Below are 16,542 nucleotides of genomic sequence, written 5' to 3'. Positions count from 1 at the left end.
TCCTTGTACCTATCTAATGTATCAGCCTGTACCCCTGATTCACTTCCCAGCTCTCCCTGTAACACCCCTTTCCCTCCTCTAATCTCATTGGCTCCCTCCTGTCTGCTGGGAGGAGCTACTGGTGAATAAAGCATCCGACCCTTCCTTGTACCTATCTAATGTATCAGCCTGTACCCCTGATTCACTTCCCAGCTCTCCCTGTAACACCCCTTTCCCTCCTCTAATCTCATTGGCTCCCTCCTGTCTGCTGGGAGGAGCTACTGGTGAATAAAGCATCCGACCCTTCCTTGTACCTATCTAATGTATCAGCCTGTACCCCTGATTCACTTCCCAGCTCTCCCTGTAACACCCCTTTCCCTCCTCTAATCTCATTGGCTCCCTCCTGTCTGCTGGGAGGAGCTACTGGTGAATAAAGCATCCGACCCTTCCTTGTACCTATCTAATGTATCAGCCTGTACCCCTGATTCACTTCCCAGCTCTCCCTGTAACACCCCTTTCCCTCCTCTAATCTCATTGGCTCCCTCCTGTCTGCTGGGAGGAGCTACTGGTGAATAAATCATTAGAGAGATTATTATATGATCCCCTTATATATTTATACATAGTTATCATATCTCCCCTTAAGCGCCTCTTCTCCAGAGTGAACATCCCCAATTTGGCCAGTCTTTCCTCATAGCTAAGATTTTCCCTTTACCAGCTTAGTTGCCCTTCTCTGTCCCCTCTCTAATACAATAATGTCCTGTTTGAGTGATGGAGACCAAAACTGTAGGGCATATTCTAGATGGGGCCTTACCAGTGCTCTATACAGTGGGACCCCCTCCTGCCGTGACTCTCTGCCCCATTTAATACAAGTCAAGACCTTATTTGCCCTTGATGCTGCTGACTGGCATTACTTGCTACAGACAAGTTTATTATCTACAAGGACTCCAAGCTCCGTCTCCATTATGGATTTGCCTAGTGCAGTCCCATTAAGGGTATAAGTGGATATTGTTACATCCCAGGTGCAGGACTTTACATTTATCAACATTGAATCTCATGTGCAAACGACTTCATTAAGCCCAACAGACCTTAGTTTAGAAAGCAGTCGTTTGTGGGGCACAGTATCAAACGCTTTGGCAAAATCCAAATAGATCTACTGCCCCCCCACTATCCAGAATCTTACTTACCTCATCATAAAAAGCAATCACATTAGTCTGACATGACCTATCCTTCATAAAGCCATGCTGATTGCTGCTCATAATGTCATTCACTAGGACAACATTTTGAATGTGATCCCTTAACAAGCCTTCAAATAATTTGCCCACCACAGATGTCAGACTTACTGGCCTATAATTACCAGGCTGAGATCGTAATCCCTTTTTAAATATTGGAATAACATCAGCTTTTCTCCAATCCATAGGCACCATACCAGATGAAAGTGAATCTGAGAAAATCTGAAATAAGGGCTGGTCTAAAACTGAACTAAGCTCTCTTAGAACCCGGGGGTGTATGCCATCAGGCCCTGGAGCCTTGTTACATTAATTTGTATTAAAGCTTTATGAATCATATCCTGAGTCAGCCACTGACTAGATTGAGCTGAGCCATTAGTGCAGCTATAAAGTGAGCCTGGGAACTCACACTCCTCTATTGTATACACTGAAGAAAAGAACTGATTTAACACATTTGCCTTTTCTGTATCTGTTACAACCATAGTGGTACCATTATTTAATGGAGCAACACTCTCAACCTGCATCTTTTTACTATTAATAGATTTAAAAAACTTTTTAGGGTTAGTTTTCACCGCCACCACAATTAACTCTTCATTTCCTTTCTTAGCCTTCCGGATTGCTGATTTACAACATTTATTTATACTGTTTATATTCATTAAATGCAGCTTCTGTCTTTCTCTTATTTCCTATTAACTTCTTTACTTCTGAGTTGTTCTTAAAGGGTTAAACTCGTGTCTGGGCCAATCATAACATTGCTTTTAATTATATACTGTAACAGAAATGCTGGGAAATTGGTTGAAGGGGTGTATGTATCATCCAGATTTCTGTCACACTGTTTTTAAGCAACCAGGTAAATGTACATTATTTCACGGGTCGGTGGCTAGCTGTAATAGCCGGAAAAAGGACCCGGTTTACGAGAGTGTTGAGTGTTGGGCGGGATCCGATTCCAGATGGACGGTCCAGGTTTGCCCAACACCTGAGCGAGGAACACGTGTTCTCTCTCCTTAAGTAGAGAAGGGATTCATGTGAGTAAATGCTGGGCCACAAATACTGTTCTCTGTTAGGTGCTGGATGTTAGATCCTCGTTAGTTAGGAGATAATTGTTTAGTTAGTGCCGGACAGGCAAGGTTTTATTTTCATTTTTGTTTGTTTTGATTCCTGTCTTCCTGCCAATCAGACAAATAAAACTGGTTGTGGCCAGTTGCACATTCCCAGCCAGTTTTGTGTTGTTTTGTGTGGACTCCAACACTGCTGTGCCCCCGTCTACCCCCCCCCAGGAGACAACGACCCCGTGACCTCAAGCGGTTACATTACATTTATCCCTTTTTATCCTTTTAATTATATACATGAATTTATCCCATTTATATATACATTACTGTTATCCCTTCAGTGATGATACGAAGGGCAACATCACCCCAACATCACTTACATTTTCCGGGCAAGGAATCTGGAGTCTACAATATATCCAGTCACTCACAGTGCCTATAACTACTTTTATTTATTTGGGTTCAGTACCTATAACCTTGTTATGAGCTAAGGGGGCCCAGTCTGAAGGTCAGTTAGGGGGGGATTTGGGGTGAGTGTTTATTTGTACCCTGGGTACCCCTGGAACTATAGCAGGGTGACACCCCAATGTTTCTATATATCTGTAACCTTGTTATGAGCTAAGGGGGCCCAGTCTGAAGGTCAGTTAGGGGGAGATTTGGGGTGAGTGCTTATTTGTACCCTGGGTACCCCTGGAACTATAGCAGGGTGACACCCCAATGTTTCTATATATCTGTAACCTTGTTAGGAGCTAAGGGGGCCCAGTCTGAAGGCCAGTTAGGGGGAGATTTGGGTTGAGTGCTTATTTGTACCCTGGGTACCCCTGGAACTATAGCAGGGTGACACCCCAATGTTTCTATATATCTGTAACCTTGTTATGAGCTAAGGGGGCCCAGTCTGAAGGTCAGTTAGGGGGAGATTTGGGTTGAGTGCTTATTTGTACCCTGGGTACCCCTGGAACTATAGCAGGGTGACACCCCAATGTTTCTATATATCTGTAACCTTGTTATGAGCTAAGGGGGCCCAGTCTGAAGTTCAGTTAGGGGGAGATTTGGGGTGAGTGTTTATTTGTACCCTGGGTACCCCTGGAACTATAGCAGGGTGACACCCCAATGTTTCTATATATCTGTAACCTTGTTATGAGCTAAGAGGGCCCAGTCTGAAGGTCAGTTAGGGGGAGATTTGGGGTGAGTGATTATTTGTACCCTGGGTACCCCTGGAACTATAGCAGGGTGACTGTTACCCCAATGTTTCTATATATCTGTAACCTTGTTATGAGCTAAGGGGGCCCAGTCTGAAGGTCAGTTAGGGGGAGATTTGGGGTGAGTGCTTATTTGTACCCTGGGTACCCCTGGAACTATAGGAGGGTGACACCCCAATGTTTCTATATATCTGTAACCTTGTTATGAGCTAAGGGGGCCCAGTCTGAAGGCCAGTTAGGGGGAGATTTGGGGTGAGTGCTTATTTGTACCCTGGGTACCCCTGGAACTATAGCAGGGTGACACCCCAATGTCTGTAGATGCCGATGATGTGCATTAGCAGGATGGCAGATGAGTAGGATTTAAACTTGATTCACATGATTGTTGGTTCCAATGTCACTATGTAACTTTGGTGAAATCACTGATTTCATAGTCACAAGCAGGGTAACGATCAAGGGGTACAACTGTATTGGGTTCAGTGATTTAAGGGGTCTGCGCTGCACTTTCTGGAGTAGCTGGGTCCCGCCACGAGCTGACGAAATCCACCAAAGTCACTGAAAGCTGCAAAAGAAGCCAAAAGCCTCTGACTGGAGCAGGAGAAGAGGAGAACGAAGAAGAACTTTGACTGAAAACCAACTGTCTTTTGTTTTAATTTTCTTTTAAACCTCTGGCCACCAATGTTTTTCTTTTTTACTCAGGTGGGGCCCTGGCCAGCAAAGACTTTTTATCATTTAAAAGTGGGCCCATTTTTATAACTTGGGGTGGGGGGCTGGTCACCAATGTTTAGTTTTTTCACTTGAAGTGGTCCAAGGTCACCAATACTGTTAATAGGGGGGTCTCACTACTAATGACTTAGTTGTGTGTGAGTTTACCATTAGTGGGTGGGGTCTGGGGCTTGGGGTGTTGTTCCTGTAACAATAATACATGGATATTTATATCTGTCCCCCCCCCCCTTTTCTACATACCCCCCAACTGACTGAGCTCATGTCACACAGGGAGGAGGGATATTCCCCCTTTAATATGACACAGACACAGTATTGGGGTTCCTATCAATGTGAGGAATGAGCTGTGTGTGTAACAATAAGACATGTATATATCAGGGATGGAGCTGCCACACTGCTGGGTTGCACAGACTATGGATTATATAGTAAGAGGAGAGCACTACAAGGTAACAGGGAGTGTGTTTATTAAGGACAACTACACAACATTTCTGGTAATTAACCCCTTCCGTCATGTAAAGAATAGCACAGAAATGACACACAATAAGTGATCTGGAACATACTGTACATGATGAACAACAATATCAGTGGCCTCATTCTGCCCACACTCACTATATGCCCCCAAGCAGTGGGCAGGTCAGCCCCTTTCCTTACACATACTTAGCATAGATAACCTAGTTAGTTCTAAAGTTCACTTGAGTTGGAAAAAGACAAATGTTAAACAAGCTTCACCCCAGGGTGCGTCTCCAAACATCCACCCCCACCCCACTGCTTTAGCAAAGTCTAAGTAAATCACATCCACTGCCATCCCAGAGTCAAGGTCCCTGCTCACCTTCTCATAAAAGGTAATTCAATTAGTCTGGAAAGATCTGTTACACAGAAAACCATGCGGCACAAACTCATAGTATTATGATTTGTTATGAAGTCCAGTATTGTTTCCCTTATTGCCCTCCCCCCAATCTTTCCTATGACAGACATGAGAGAAGCACAACTCTCTATTTCTCTTTATGCTAAGTTTTCTCTCTCAGACCCACTGGTCAGTTGGTGTTCCAATGGGGCAGGGACTGATGGGAATGTGAGAGGGACCTTAGATTGTAAGCTCACTGGGGCACGGACTGATGGGAATGGGATAGGGACCTTAGATTGTAAGCTCACTGGGGCAGGGACTGATGGGAATGTGAGAGGGACCTTAGATTGTAAGCTCACTGGGACAGGGACTGATGGGAATGGGATAGGGACCTTAGATTGTAAGCTCACTGGGACAGGGACTGATGGGAATGGGATAGGGACCTTAGATTGTAAGATCACTGGGGCAGGGACTGATGGGAATGTGAGAGGGACCTTAGATTGTAAACTCACTGGGGCAGGGACTGATGGGAATGTGATAGGGACCTTAGATTGTAAGCTCACTGGGACAGGGACTGATGGGAATGGGATAGGGACCTTAGATTGTAAACTCACTGGGGCAGGGACTGATGGGAATGTGATAGGGACCTTAGATTGTAAGCTCACTGGGGCACGGACTGATGGGAATGGGATAGGGACCTTAGATTGTAAGCTCACTGGGGCACGGACTGATGGGAATGGGATAGGGACCTTAGATTGTAAGCTCACTGGGGCAGGGACTGATGGGAATGTGAGAGGGACCTTAGATTGTAAGCTCACTGGGACAGGGACTGATGGGAATGGGATAGGGACCTTAGATTGTAAGATCACTGGGACAGGGACTGATGGGAATGGGATAGGGACCTTAGATTGTAAGCTCACTGGGACAGGGACTGATGGGAATGGGATAGGGACCTTAGATTGTAAGCTCACTGGGACAGGGACTGATGGGAATGGGATAGGGACCTTAGATTGTAAGCTCACTGGGACAGGGACTGATGGGAATGGGATAGGGACCTTAGATTGTAAGCTCACTGGGACAGGGACTGATGGGAATGGGATAGGGACCTTAGATTGTAAGCTCACTGGGACAGGGACTGATGGGAATGGGATAGGGACCTTAGATTGTAAGCTCACTGGGACAGGGACTGATGGGAATGGGATAGGGACCTTAGATTGTGAGCTCACTGGGGCAGGGACTGATGGGAATGTGATAGGGACCTTAGATTGTAAGCTCACTGGGGCAGGGACTGATGGGAATGTGATAGGGACCTTAGATTGTAAGCTCACTGGGGCAGGGACTGATGGGAATGTGATAGGGACCTTAGATTGTAAGCTCACTGGGACAGGGACTGATGGGAATGTGATAGGGACCTTAGATTGTAAGCTCACTGGGGCAGGGACTGATGGGAATGTGATAGGGACCTTAGATTGTAAGCTCACTGGGGCAGGGACTGATGGGAATGTAAATAAATAAAATACAGGAGGGGAATCAGTGACAGAAATAGAGAATTGTATTGGAAGGAAATGATTCTTCTCATTAGACTCGTTTCCCTGTGAGAATAAAAGAGAAGGTGCAGGTGGGGGAGGGGATTTGTGGGTCAGTGTCTATAGCCCCTCCCACCATGTGACGTGTACGATAATTGTAGTGACGCAGTGTAGGCGGGAACTGACAGACTCATACGTCACGTGTTGATTTGGGCTGAAACAGACACGCCGCACTTACTGAGCTCGTGATTCATTCTGTGTTTTTGTCACGTGGTTACAGAAGGGCGCGGCGGCTTCCGAAGAACTGAAACAAACCAGGAAGTGCCGGTCACATGATGAACCAGAACTAAACCAGGAAGTGCCGGTCACATGATGTCGCTGCTCCTGGAATGAGTGTGGGGTTGTGGCAAGAGAAGGAGGAGACGCAGGAAAAGTCCATGTTTTATTGCTCCCAGGGGGGAACCCCAAACATAAAAGCAACAAAAAACAAATAAAATGTTCTAAAATCATTCACTTTCATTTGTGCAAAAAAAGCAAGAAATGTTTCAATTCATCTGTAACTGAGTCTGTGTGTAAATATATTATTTATATTATTATTATATTAACCCACCAGTGGCTCCTCCCTGTGTAATAACCACACTATTAATACTGATGAGACCCAGGCTCCGCCTCCTGCACCTGGAAGTCTGAGCTGTGTGATTAGAGTGCAAGCTTTAGGGCCCAGAGCTCAGGCAATATCAGGGTCAGTAGTGGACGCACATTTGTCACTACAGTGGGGGGGATATTGCAATTGATTTATGGGAAACATGGACAGGAAAACAGAAATGCCTTCTTCTCATGGTCAATATTGACTACGATTAGACAATAAGAATAATTAGGGCTAGGGAACCCCAATATATATATGAGACCTTCTCAGGACTAATAATAATTTAGGGTTAGAGAATAATTAGGGCTAGGGAACCCCAATATATATATACTGTATATATGAGACCTTCTCTGGACTAATAATAATAGGGATAGGGACCCGAGAGAGACCTAGTGAAGGCCAATAAGCTCCATGAGAAGCTGTTAGTGGTGAGAAGGTTAACAAGCAAGTGATCCAAGGTGTAGGAGGATCTGAGGGTTCTGGGGATGCCACACGTGTCCAGGACTGAGCTTTGGAGCCCAAGTGTAAGGGCTGGAGGTCGGAGCAGTAAAGCAGAACTTCTTGTTCATTAGCAGAACTTTTTCCTTTGCCAGACGGGCTTCCCAGGGAGCAGCAGGTCCTTACACAGCTCAGGGTCACTGGACCTGCCCGTGCGGAGGGCACACAGGAGCGTAGTCTTACAGTTCTCCCGGCACACCTCATCCACGTGGCCCTTGTGGTGCAGGTACCAGAAAGTCTGAAACAACTTGTCATCCTGCAGGAATGTGTGAATGAGCAGGTCCCAGTCAGCTGGAAATGCCGATTTCATGCCGTAAGTCTTCCGGGCGCTGTATAGGAGGGGCCAGCGAGGCTCCAGCGTTGGTTGGGCATTGGCCTCGGTCAGATTCAGTATGTAGGTCTCGTGGTCCAACACCATGTGGGAGCTCCCCGGGTACTCCCCATCTATCTGGTACACACGATAGCCTGGCCACAAGGGGGAGCAATAAGACATCAGTGTATTTACCCACAATTCCCTGCTCACTGGGACACACCCACAATTAGCTGCACAATCAGTGGGTGCAATAAGCCATGCACTACTGTATGTGAGAGCTTGTACCCAGAGTGCTTGGCGCCTGTATAATGTACACTGTATATATACTGTACCCCCATGATGTGAATGAGGTGCCAGGTGCAGAACAAGTGGGGAGCCCTATACTTTACATTTGCTCCCCAATAGACAATTTAATTGTGGGTGGGAAAGCATTTTCAGTAGATTTAACCCAGGGGTGACAAATCTCTCCATCTGTCCTCACCCTAAACCTCCATATAATAACCTCCTCCACCCCAGCCTCATCCCTCCCCCCAACTATATCTCCCCCACTGTAACGGACACTTACCTGGGTTTAAGTTGATGAAGGTGGTGACACTGGGGGAAATAAAGGCCACGGACACGGGGCGCGTCAGAGTCTCCTCATCATAAAACATCTCAAACTCATCCACGTGGGTGTGGCCAAAGAACTGCCCAGCAATGGTGCCCTCATACCTGTGGGGGGCAGAGACAAGAAAGGGAACATGGAGAGACATTAGCAGAGATTGAATGGCACATAAATACAAAGTGCACAGAGAGCAGGGAAAATGCAGTGAGAGAGAGAGAGCACAGAGAGAGCAAATGAGATGGCAAACGAGAGCAAAAATGAGAACACAAATGAGAGCACAAATGAGAGAGCAAATGAGAGGGCAAATGAAAGACTGTTACTGACCTGTTCACAATCCGATAATAATTCCAGCTCCAGCTTTTCATGCAGGACCCAGGGGGGATGTGGCCAATGATATGGACCTGTGGAGAGAGCAGGAGAACGTGGGGTTAACTGATGCCTGAGACAAGCAGGGCTGGTTACATGCCGAGAGACAGAGATAGACTGGGGGGAGGCAGAGGAAATACAGAGGAGCAGAGATGGGCGAGGAGACAGACAGACATGATACCCTGGGCACAGTAAAGAGTCAGTGATGGTGAGACAAGAGACAGAGACGACAGCAGAGACAGAAAGAAGTAGAGGGATTCGTGCAAAACTCTGACCTTCTCTCCCTTTTCTTCAGCCTCCTGTAACACCTGCACCAGCCACTGCAACTGTCCCGCCGGGTCTGTGTAATTAATCAGCAGCCAGAAATTCTCCACAGCACAAAAATTCATGTTCAGAGACACCAAGCGCAATCTCGGCCCAGTCTGCACAGTGTAGAACCCAGCAGTCCTGCCAAAGAGAAAGGGTTAGACTGTAGGGATCAGAGACCAAGGGTTAGACTGCAGGGATCAGAGACCAAGGGTTAGACTGCAGGGATCAGAGACCAAGGGTTAGACTGCAGAGATCAGAGACCAAGGGTTAGACTGTAGGGATCAGAGACCAAGGGTTAGACTGCAGGGATCAGAGACCAAGGGTTAGACTGCAGGGATCAGAGACCAAGGGTTAGACTGCAGGGATCAGAGACCAAGGGTTAGACTGCAGAGATCAGAGACCAAGGGTTAGACTGCAGGGATTAGAGACCAAGGGTTAGACTGCAGGGATCAGAGACCAAGGGTTAGACTGCAGGGATCAGAGACCAAGGGTTAGACTGCAGAGATCAGAGACCAAGGGTTAGACTGCAGGGATCAGAGACCAAGGGTTAGACTGCAGAGATCAGAGACCAAGGGTTAGACTGCAGGGATCAGAGACCAAGGGTTAGACTGCAGGGATCAGAGACCAAGGGTTAGACTGTAGGGATCAGAGACCAAGGGTTAGACTGCAGAGATTAGAGACCAAGGGTTAGACTGCAGAGATCAGAGACCAAGGGTTAGACTGTAGGGATCAGAGACCAAGGGTTAGACTGCAGGGATCAGAGACCAAGGGTTAGACTGCAGGGATCAGAGACCAAGGGTTAGACTGCAGGGATCAGAGACCAAGGGTTAGACTGCAGAGATCAGAGACCAAGGGTTAGACTGCAGGGATTAGAGACCAAGGGTTAGACTGCAGGGATCAGAGACCAAGGGTTAGACTGCAGGGATCAGAGACCAAGGGTTAGACTGCAGAGATCAGAGACCAAGGGTTAGACTGCAGGGATCAGAGACCAAGGGTTAGACTGCAGAGATCAGAGACCAAGGGTTAGACTGCAGGGATCAGAGACCAAGGGTTAGACTGCAGGGATCAGAGACCAAGGGTTAGACTGTAGGGATCAGAGACCAAGGGTTAGACTGCAGAGATTAGAGACCAAGGGTTAGACTGCAGGGATCAGAGACCAAGGGTTAGACTGCAGGGATCAGAGACCAAGGGTTAGACTGCAGAGATCAGAGACCAAGGGTTAGACTGCAGAGAGACCAAGGGTTAGACTGCAGGGATCAGAGACCAAGGGTTAGACTGCAGAGAGACCAAGGGTTAGACTGCAGGGATCAGAGAGACTAGACTGCAGGGATCTGTACATACAGAGCACAATGACAATCAATACCCTGGGTAGAGAAACATTGGGTACAGCAGGAAGGCAAAGTAAGAAGGCACAGTGGGTACAGTAGGTGCAGCGGGTACAGTAGGTGCAGTGGGTACAGTAGGTAGGTGCAGTGGGTACAGTAGGTAGGTGCAGTGGGTACAGTAGGTAGGTGCAGTGGGTACAGTAGGTGCAGTGGGTACAGTAGGTGCAGTGGGTACAGTAGGGAGGTAATAAGACTGTGGGATCCTTTTTAGTGAGATCAGACTTGGGTAATACACAGATGACACAACAGGTATTGAGGCCAGTGAAGCAGGGACTTTCCCATGTTTAACCTGTAACTGCTGTTCTAACTGTCAGCGAGGTCAAGTTATCTATCACTCACATAGGGGCACTCCCATAACAATTAAAGGGCACTATACTTGCTCTTCCTCTTTTGTAATTTATGTTATCAAGTGTCCCTGTGGCCTGCAGTATGTGGGGCAAACCACTCGTATGGTTAAAGAACGAATACGAGAACAAAAAAGGTGGAACAAGCAGTGGCGTGTCATTTTGTTGAGAAGGGACATGGTGTCCATCAGTTAAAATATCAGCTTGTCGATGGGGCCCCGAAATTACGCCGTAGAGGGGATCGAAGTAAGGAATTATTAATAAAGGAAGCGAGGTGGATTAGGCTGTTAGGTATTCTCACCCCTCAAGGCTTGAATAGGGAATATGAACTTCACAAAATTTTCCGGTAACTTCACAGATTTTAATAGTTGGTTTTAAATGTTTTTATCTTTTTCAGATATTTATTCTTGGACTACAATATGTTGTATGGACATGATCCAGCAATGTGTATTAAAAAGGAAGAATGTATCAACAAATTGTACAAAAAGTTTCTACATTTTGAACTTGCAACAGTGTGTATACAATTTAGTTAAGGATTTTCATCTGTGTGCAATTAAGATGTAGCAGCCAGTAGATGGCGCTGTCTAGAATAGTATAAAATGTGTAACCATAGGTGCACTCAGTAGCTTGAGGAAAGGCTAATGGAAGCCTGAAACGTTGCTGTATTTCGTCTCAATAAAGCCCTTGAAATAAAGGCTTTTTAAGAAAATTCCTGTTGGGTGCTGTCTATTTATGCAAAGTGTTAGAGTAGGTAGGTGCAGCGGGTACAGTAGGTAGGTGCAGTGGGTGCAGTGGATACAGTAGGTAGGTGCAGTGGGTACAGTAGGTAGGTGCAGTGGATACAGTAGGTAGGTGCAGTGGGTACAGTGGATACAGTAGGTAGGTGCAGTGGGTACAGTAGGTAGGTGCAGTGGATACAGTAGGTAGGTGCAGTGGGTGCAGTGGATACAGTAGGTAGGTGCAGCGGATACAGTAGGTAGGTGCAGTGGGTACAGTAGGTAGGTGCAGTGGGTACAGTGGATACAGTAGGTAGGTGCAGCGGATACAGTAGGTAGGTGCAGTGGGTACAGTAGGTAGGTGCAGTGGGTGCAGTGGATACAGTAGGTAGGTGCAGCGGATACAGTAGGTAGGTGCAGTGGGTACAGTAGGTAGGTGCAGCGGGTACAGTAGGTGCAGTGGGTACAGTAGGTAGGTGCAGCGGATACAGTAGGTAGGTGCAGTGGGTACAGTAGGTAGGTGCAGCGGGTACAGTAGGTACGTGCAGTGGGTACAGTAGGTAGGTGCAGTGGGTACAGTAGGTAGGTGCAGTGGGTACAGTAGGTAGGTGCAGTGGGTACAGTAGGTAGGTGCAGTGGGTACAGTAGGTAGGTGCAGTGGGTACAGTAGGTAAGTGCAGCGGATACAGTAGGAGCAGGTATTTACCTGAGGGTTTTCAGGGCAGACTCGGGCAGCCATTGGTGCCACTCCTGTGCCATGCTGTGGTAGAGCCAATGGGAGGAGAGGTTTCCCTGCACATAAGGAGGGGGGAAGCTGTTGACGGGGGTGCTCTCGTGGTTGCCCACAGCAGGGTATATGGGCATGGTGCCCAGGTATTTTTGGATGAGACCAGTGACAGTTTTCAGAGCGTCCAGTTGATTGGCACGAGTCTGTTGCCACACGTTGTGGGCGGGGATGTCGCCGGTCCAATAGACGGCCTGGTAGGGCCCCTGGGCAGAGACGTGGCGCAGCAGAGACTGGATGGTGTGCAGAGGTAGGTCACACTTACTGTAGGTGCCCCAGTATCCTGCGCCAGTCCGATTGTCAGTCGGGGGGTTCCTGCAGCACAGAGGCTCCTGACAGTTGAGAGAACCCCCGGGCAGGTAGTCCCGGTCCCAGTGCAGATCCGTTAGGAAAAGGACTCTGGATACAGGGGAGCCAGGAGCGGGGGGCACAGGGGGTACAACTGGGGGTTTGGGTTTAGGGGGAAAAGTAATGTTCCAGTCTGATCCAATGTCCCACGTCCCACACTCAGCACCAACCAACAGACCACAAATCTCTGACGGGCGCAGCATCGACATCACCCACGCCGTGATCATGTCCTTCTTAAATATCTGCACCGTCTGCTGGCACACACTGGGCTCTGCCAGCCGCAACTCCCTGCACACTCGCTCTGCCAGCTCCGCAACGGCCTCCTGGTTACTCTCCACCTGCAGCACAAGTACAGTTATAGGCTCATTAACCCTCTACTTCTCACATACACCTTCTATTAACCCCTTCCTGCTTACTCTCCACCTGCCACACAAGTACACTTATAGACTCATTAACCCTCTGTTATACACATGTATTAACCCCTTCCTGGTTACTCTCCACCTGCAGCACAAGTACAGTTATTGGCTCATTAACCCTCTACATCTCACATACACCTTCTATTAACCCCTTCCTGCTTACTCTCCACCTGCAGCACAAGTACAGTTATAGGCTCATTAACCCTCTACTTCTCACATACACCTTCTATTAACCCCTTCCTGCTTACTCTCCACCTGCAGCACAAGTACACTTATAGACTCATTAACCCTCTACTTCTCACATACACCTTCTATTAACCCCTTCCTGCTTACTCTCCACCTGCCACACAAGTACACTTATAGACTCATTAACCCTCTGTTATACACATCTATTAACCCCTTCCTGCTTACTCTACCCCTGCAGCACAAGTACACTTATAGACTCATTAACCCTCTACTTCTCACATACACCTTCTATTAACCCCATCCCTGGTTACTCTCCCCCTGCAGCACAAGTACACTTATAGACTCATTAACCCTCTGTTGCTCACATACACCTTCTATTAACCCCTTCCTGCTTACTCTCCCCCTGCAGTTATAGGGGGAATACGCATTTTACCCTCTATTTCTCACATACCTCTTTTATTAACCCTTTCCCTGATATAGATCCATACACCAGTGATTAACCCATTCCCTGATACAGATTTGTATAGTGCAGAGTAAGCCTTTCCTAGGGTGCTAATTAACCCCTCCCTGTGACACAGAGGAATGATTAACCCCTTCCCAGCTGCAGTGTCGGTTGTACTTACCTCCAGGCTGATGTCGAGGACAGAGAAGAGGATCTTGCAGATGGGGCAGGAGAGATTGTGCCAGCCATACTGGGCCCCCACATGCTGCACGTGGGAGGGGAGTGTGGGGGGTCCCTTGTCTGTGATTGGGAAAGTGGAGCCCAGGGAGGAGAGAATGAGCACAGGGACCAGCAACCCCCTCATGTCATACATTGTGTCCTGTACTGGCACCTCCCCCCTCTATACCTGACCCTAGTCTATACTGTGCCCTCTTTATTCACTCCTACACCTCCCCCTGACTATACACTGCACCCCTATACCTGCCCCTAGTCTATAGTGTCCCCCTATACCTGCCCCTAGTCTATACTGTCCCCCCCTATACCTGCCCCTCTGTATTTACCTCTAACCCCACCCTGACTATACACTGTCCCCTACAGCCGCCTATTGTGTATAGTGTCCCCACAGCTCCCCCGAGCACACGCCGCCCCTCTATACAGTGACCGGCACAATAGCGCCCCCCTATATCCCACACACACGTGTCCCCAGTAATAGAGACCCCTCTGTCCCCGCAGATCCGCTGCTTTGTCACTGTCACACTTCCGGGAGGCTGGGAGTACAGTGGTCAGGTCCAATGACACTTCCGGGTTCTGAGCCGAGGGGCGGGGCTAGGGATGGGGAGGCTGAGAGCACAGCGGTCAGGTCCAATGACACTTCAGGTACTGGGCGGGAGGGGCGGTGCCTCTGCGGAACAATGATCTGTCGCTTTGACTCGCCCGTATGTCGGAGTGGAAGGGCGGGGCTTGGGAAGAAGGAAATGCTGGGATTGGTGGAGACACAGACACGTGGGCGGAGTTATTCGACAGTCACGAGTCAGTAAGCGCGCGGTGTGTGGTGGGGCGGGGTCAGTGGATGTTTGTGATTTTGGAGGAATAGTCACGGGATGTGTGAGGTGAGACAGTGCGGGGCCTCCGGCTCTTGTGTAACTACAACTCTAGTCTCACTGTCGCTTCTGAGGCAACTTGTGTAACTGTCAGCGATGTTTTTTGTGGATCTCTCTTACGGACTTTCTCCTTCTTTCCAAACGTTCCTTAAAGGGAGACTGACATGGGACAACACATCAGTTAATAGTGCTGCTCCAGCAGAATTCTGCACTGAAATCACTTTCTCAAAAGAACAAACAGATTTTTTTATATTCAATTTTGAAATCTGACATGGGGCTAGACATATTGTCAATTTCCCAGCTGCCCTCAGTCATGTGACTTGTGCTCTGATAAACTTCAGTCACTCTTTACTGCTGTACTGCAAGTTGGACTGATATCACCCCCTCCCTTTCCCCCCAGCAGCCAAACAACAGAACAATGGGAAGGTAACCAGATAGCAGCTCCCTAACACAAGATAACAGCTGCCTGGTAGATCTAAGAACAACACTCAATAGTAAAATCCAGGTCCCACTGAGACACATTCAGTTACATTGAGAAGGAAAAACAGCAGCCTGCCAGAAAGCATTTCTCTCCTAAAGTGCAGGCACAAGTCACATGACCAGGGGCAGCTGGGAAATTGACAATATGTCTAGCCCCATGTCAGATTTCAAAATTAAATATAAAAAAGTCTGTTTGCTCTTTTGAGAAAGTGATTTCAGTGCAGAATTCTGCTGGAGCAGCACTATTAACTGATGTGTTTTCCCATGTTAGTTTGCCTTTAAAGACCCACCTGTATAAAGAAGCTTATTCAATGTACCTTAATTAATCAATCATTGCTGTATCAGAAATCACAAAATTGTTTCTAAAATCCTAATGTCTCAACTGTCCCCTAACCTTTAGTTTATAAACTCTAATTTGTAGGGCCCTCTAATCCTATTGTATCTATAATCCTTGTTTGTTATTCACTATTTATTCCATTTGTTATAACTAAGGTAAAGCCCTGAGTATCTTGTCTGCACTATATGAATAAATGATGTCTGCCCCTCCCATTCTGCCCTGGCCACGCCCCTTCACTTGGCCTAATAGAGAGGTGTCAGTATAGGAGGTGACTTCCTTATCCCACTAACTGTACCAATTCTGTCCTGTCCCCTCACAGCAACATCTAGGCCTGTCACTCACTAGCTTGGCCCCGCCCTCCTGCTCACTCGCCTTGTGGTCTGGCTCCTCCCTCTCTATCTCGCAGGTGAGGGTGGAGCTAAGTGAACAGCCCCCTTTCTAAGTGCCGACTGACTGACAGTTTAGAAAGATACAAAGGAGGAAGTTGGGTTTTCTCACATTAGTCATCGGGCTCAGTAACTGAACTGAAACCAGTTTTCTGTTGTTCTGGTGCTGCCTGTGGTCTGGTCCAATCATATTCATTCCTCCTGCTGCTTCTTCTTCCTCACAGTATTAACCCTTTATTTTTCACACATCTCAGCCTGGCACTGAGCAGTCCAACACCCCAAATGTTCCTCTTGTGTGTGAGGCTGGAAATGGGGTTCTCTGGGTTCCCCTAATCAGCACCT

The 16,542-nt window shown here is 47.6% G+C and overlaps 1 protein-coding gene across 2 annotated transcripts; it reads right to left on the bottom strand.

Annotated features, from left to right (window-relative positions):
• Positions 1-6,969: 6,969 nt before the first annotated feature.
• Positions 6,970-14,715, bottom strand: smpd1.L (sphingomyelin phosphodiesterase 1 L homeolog). Of its 2 annotated transcripts, XM_018247828.2 has the most exons (7): positions 14,408-14,715; positions 14,079-14,303; positions 12,428-13,191; positions 9,243-9,414; positions 8,926-9,002; positions 8,563-8,708; positions 6,970-8,149 (listed from the first exon to the last, which is right to left on the bottom strand). In XM_018247828.2, the coding sequence occupies exons 2-7, from the start codon at positions 14,268-14,270 to the stop codon at positions 7,755-7,757; spliced, it is 1,746 nt and encodes a 581-aa protein (XP_018103317.1). In that variant the 5' UTR covers positions 14,271-14,303; positions 14,408-14,715; the 3' UTR covers positions 6,970-7,754. The 2 variants fall into 2 exon arrangements, with proteins under 2 accessions (XP_018103317.1, XP_041438817.1); XM_041582883.1 differs by lacking the exon at positions 14,408-14,715 and having other exon boundaries at positions 14,079-14,407.
• Between the last annotated feature and the right edge of the window lie 1,827 nt (positions 14,716-16,542).

This window comes from Xenopus laevis, chromosome 2L (assembly GCF_017654675.1).
Source record: "Xenopus laevis strain J_2021 chromosome 2L, Xenopus_laevis_v10.1, whole genome shotgun sequence".
Lineage (NCBI taxonomy): Eukaryota > Metazoa > Chordata > Amphibia > Anura > Pipidae > Xenopus > Xenopus laevis.
Note: the sequence above shows the minus strand (reverse complement) of the source record. Positions and strands in the feature narration are given on the sequence as shown.

What these genes read in the sequence shown, in the direction of transcription:
- smpd1.L (XM_018247828.2), bottom strand. Translation starts at nt 14,270, where the DNA reads ATGTATGACATGAGGGGGTTGCTGGTCCCTGTGCTCATTCTCTCCTCC. An exon ending in CTGAAGAAAAGGGAGAGAAG is followed by an intron (nt 9,003 to 9,242) that starts GTCAGAGTTTTG and finishes CTCTCTCCACAG; the next exon opens with GTCCATATCATTGGCCACAT. An exon ending in CTTCATCAACTTAAACCCAG is followed by an intron (nt 8,150 to 8,562) that starts GTAAGTGTCCGT and finishes CCTTGTGGCCAG; the next exon opens with GCTATCGTGTGTACCAGATA.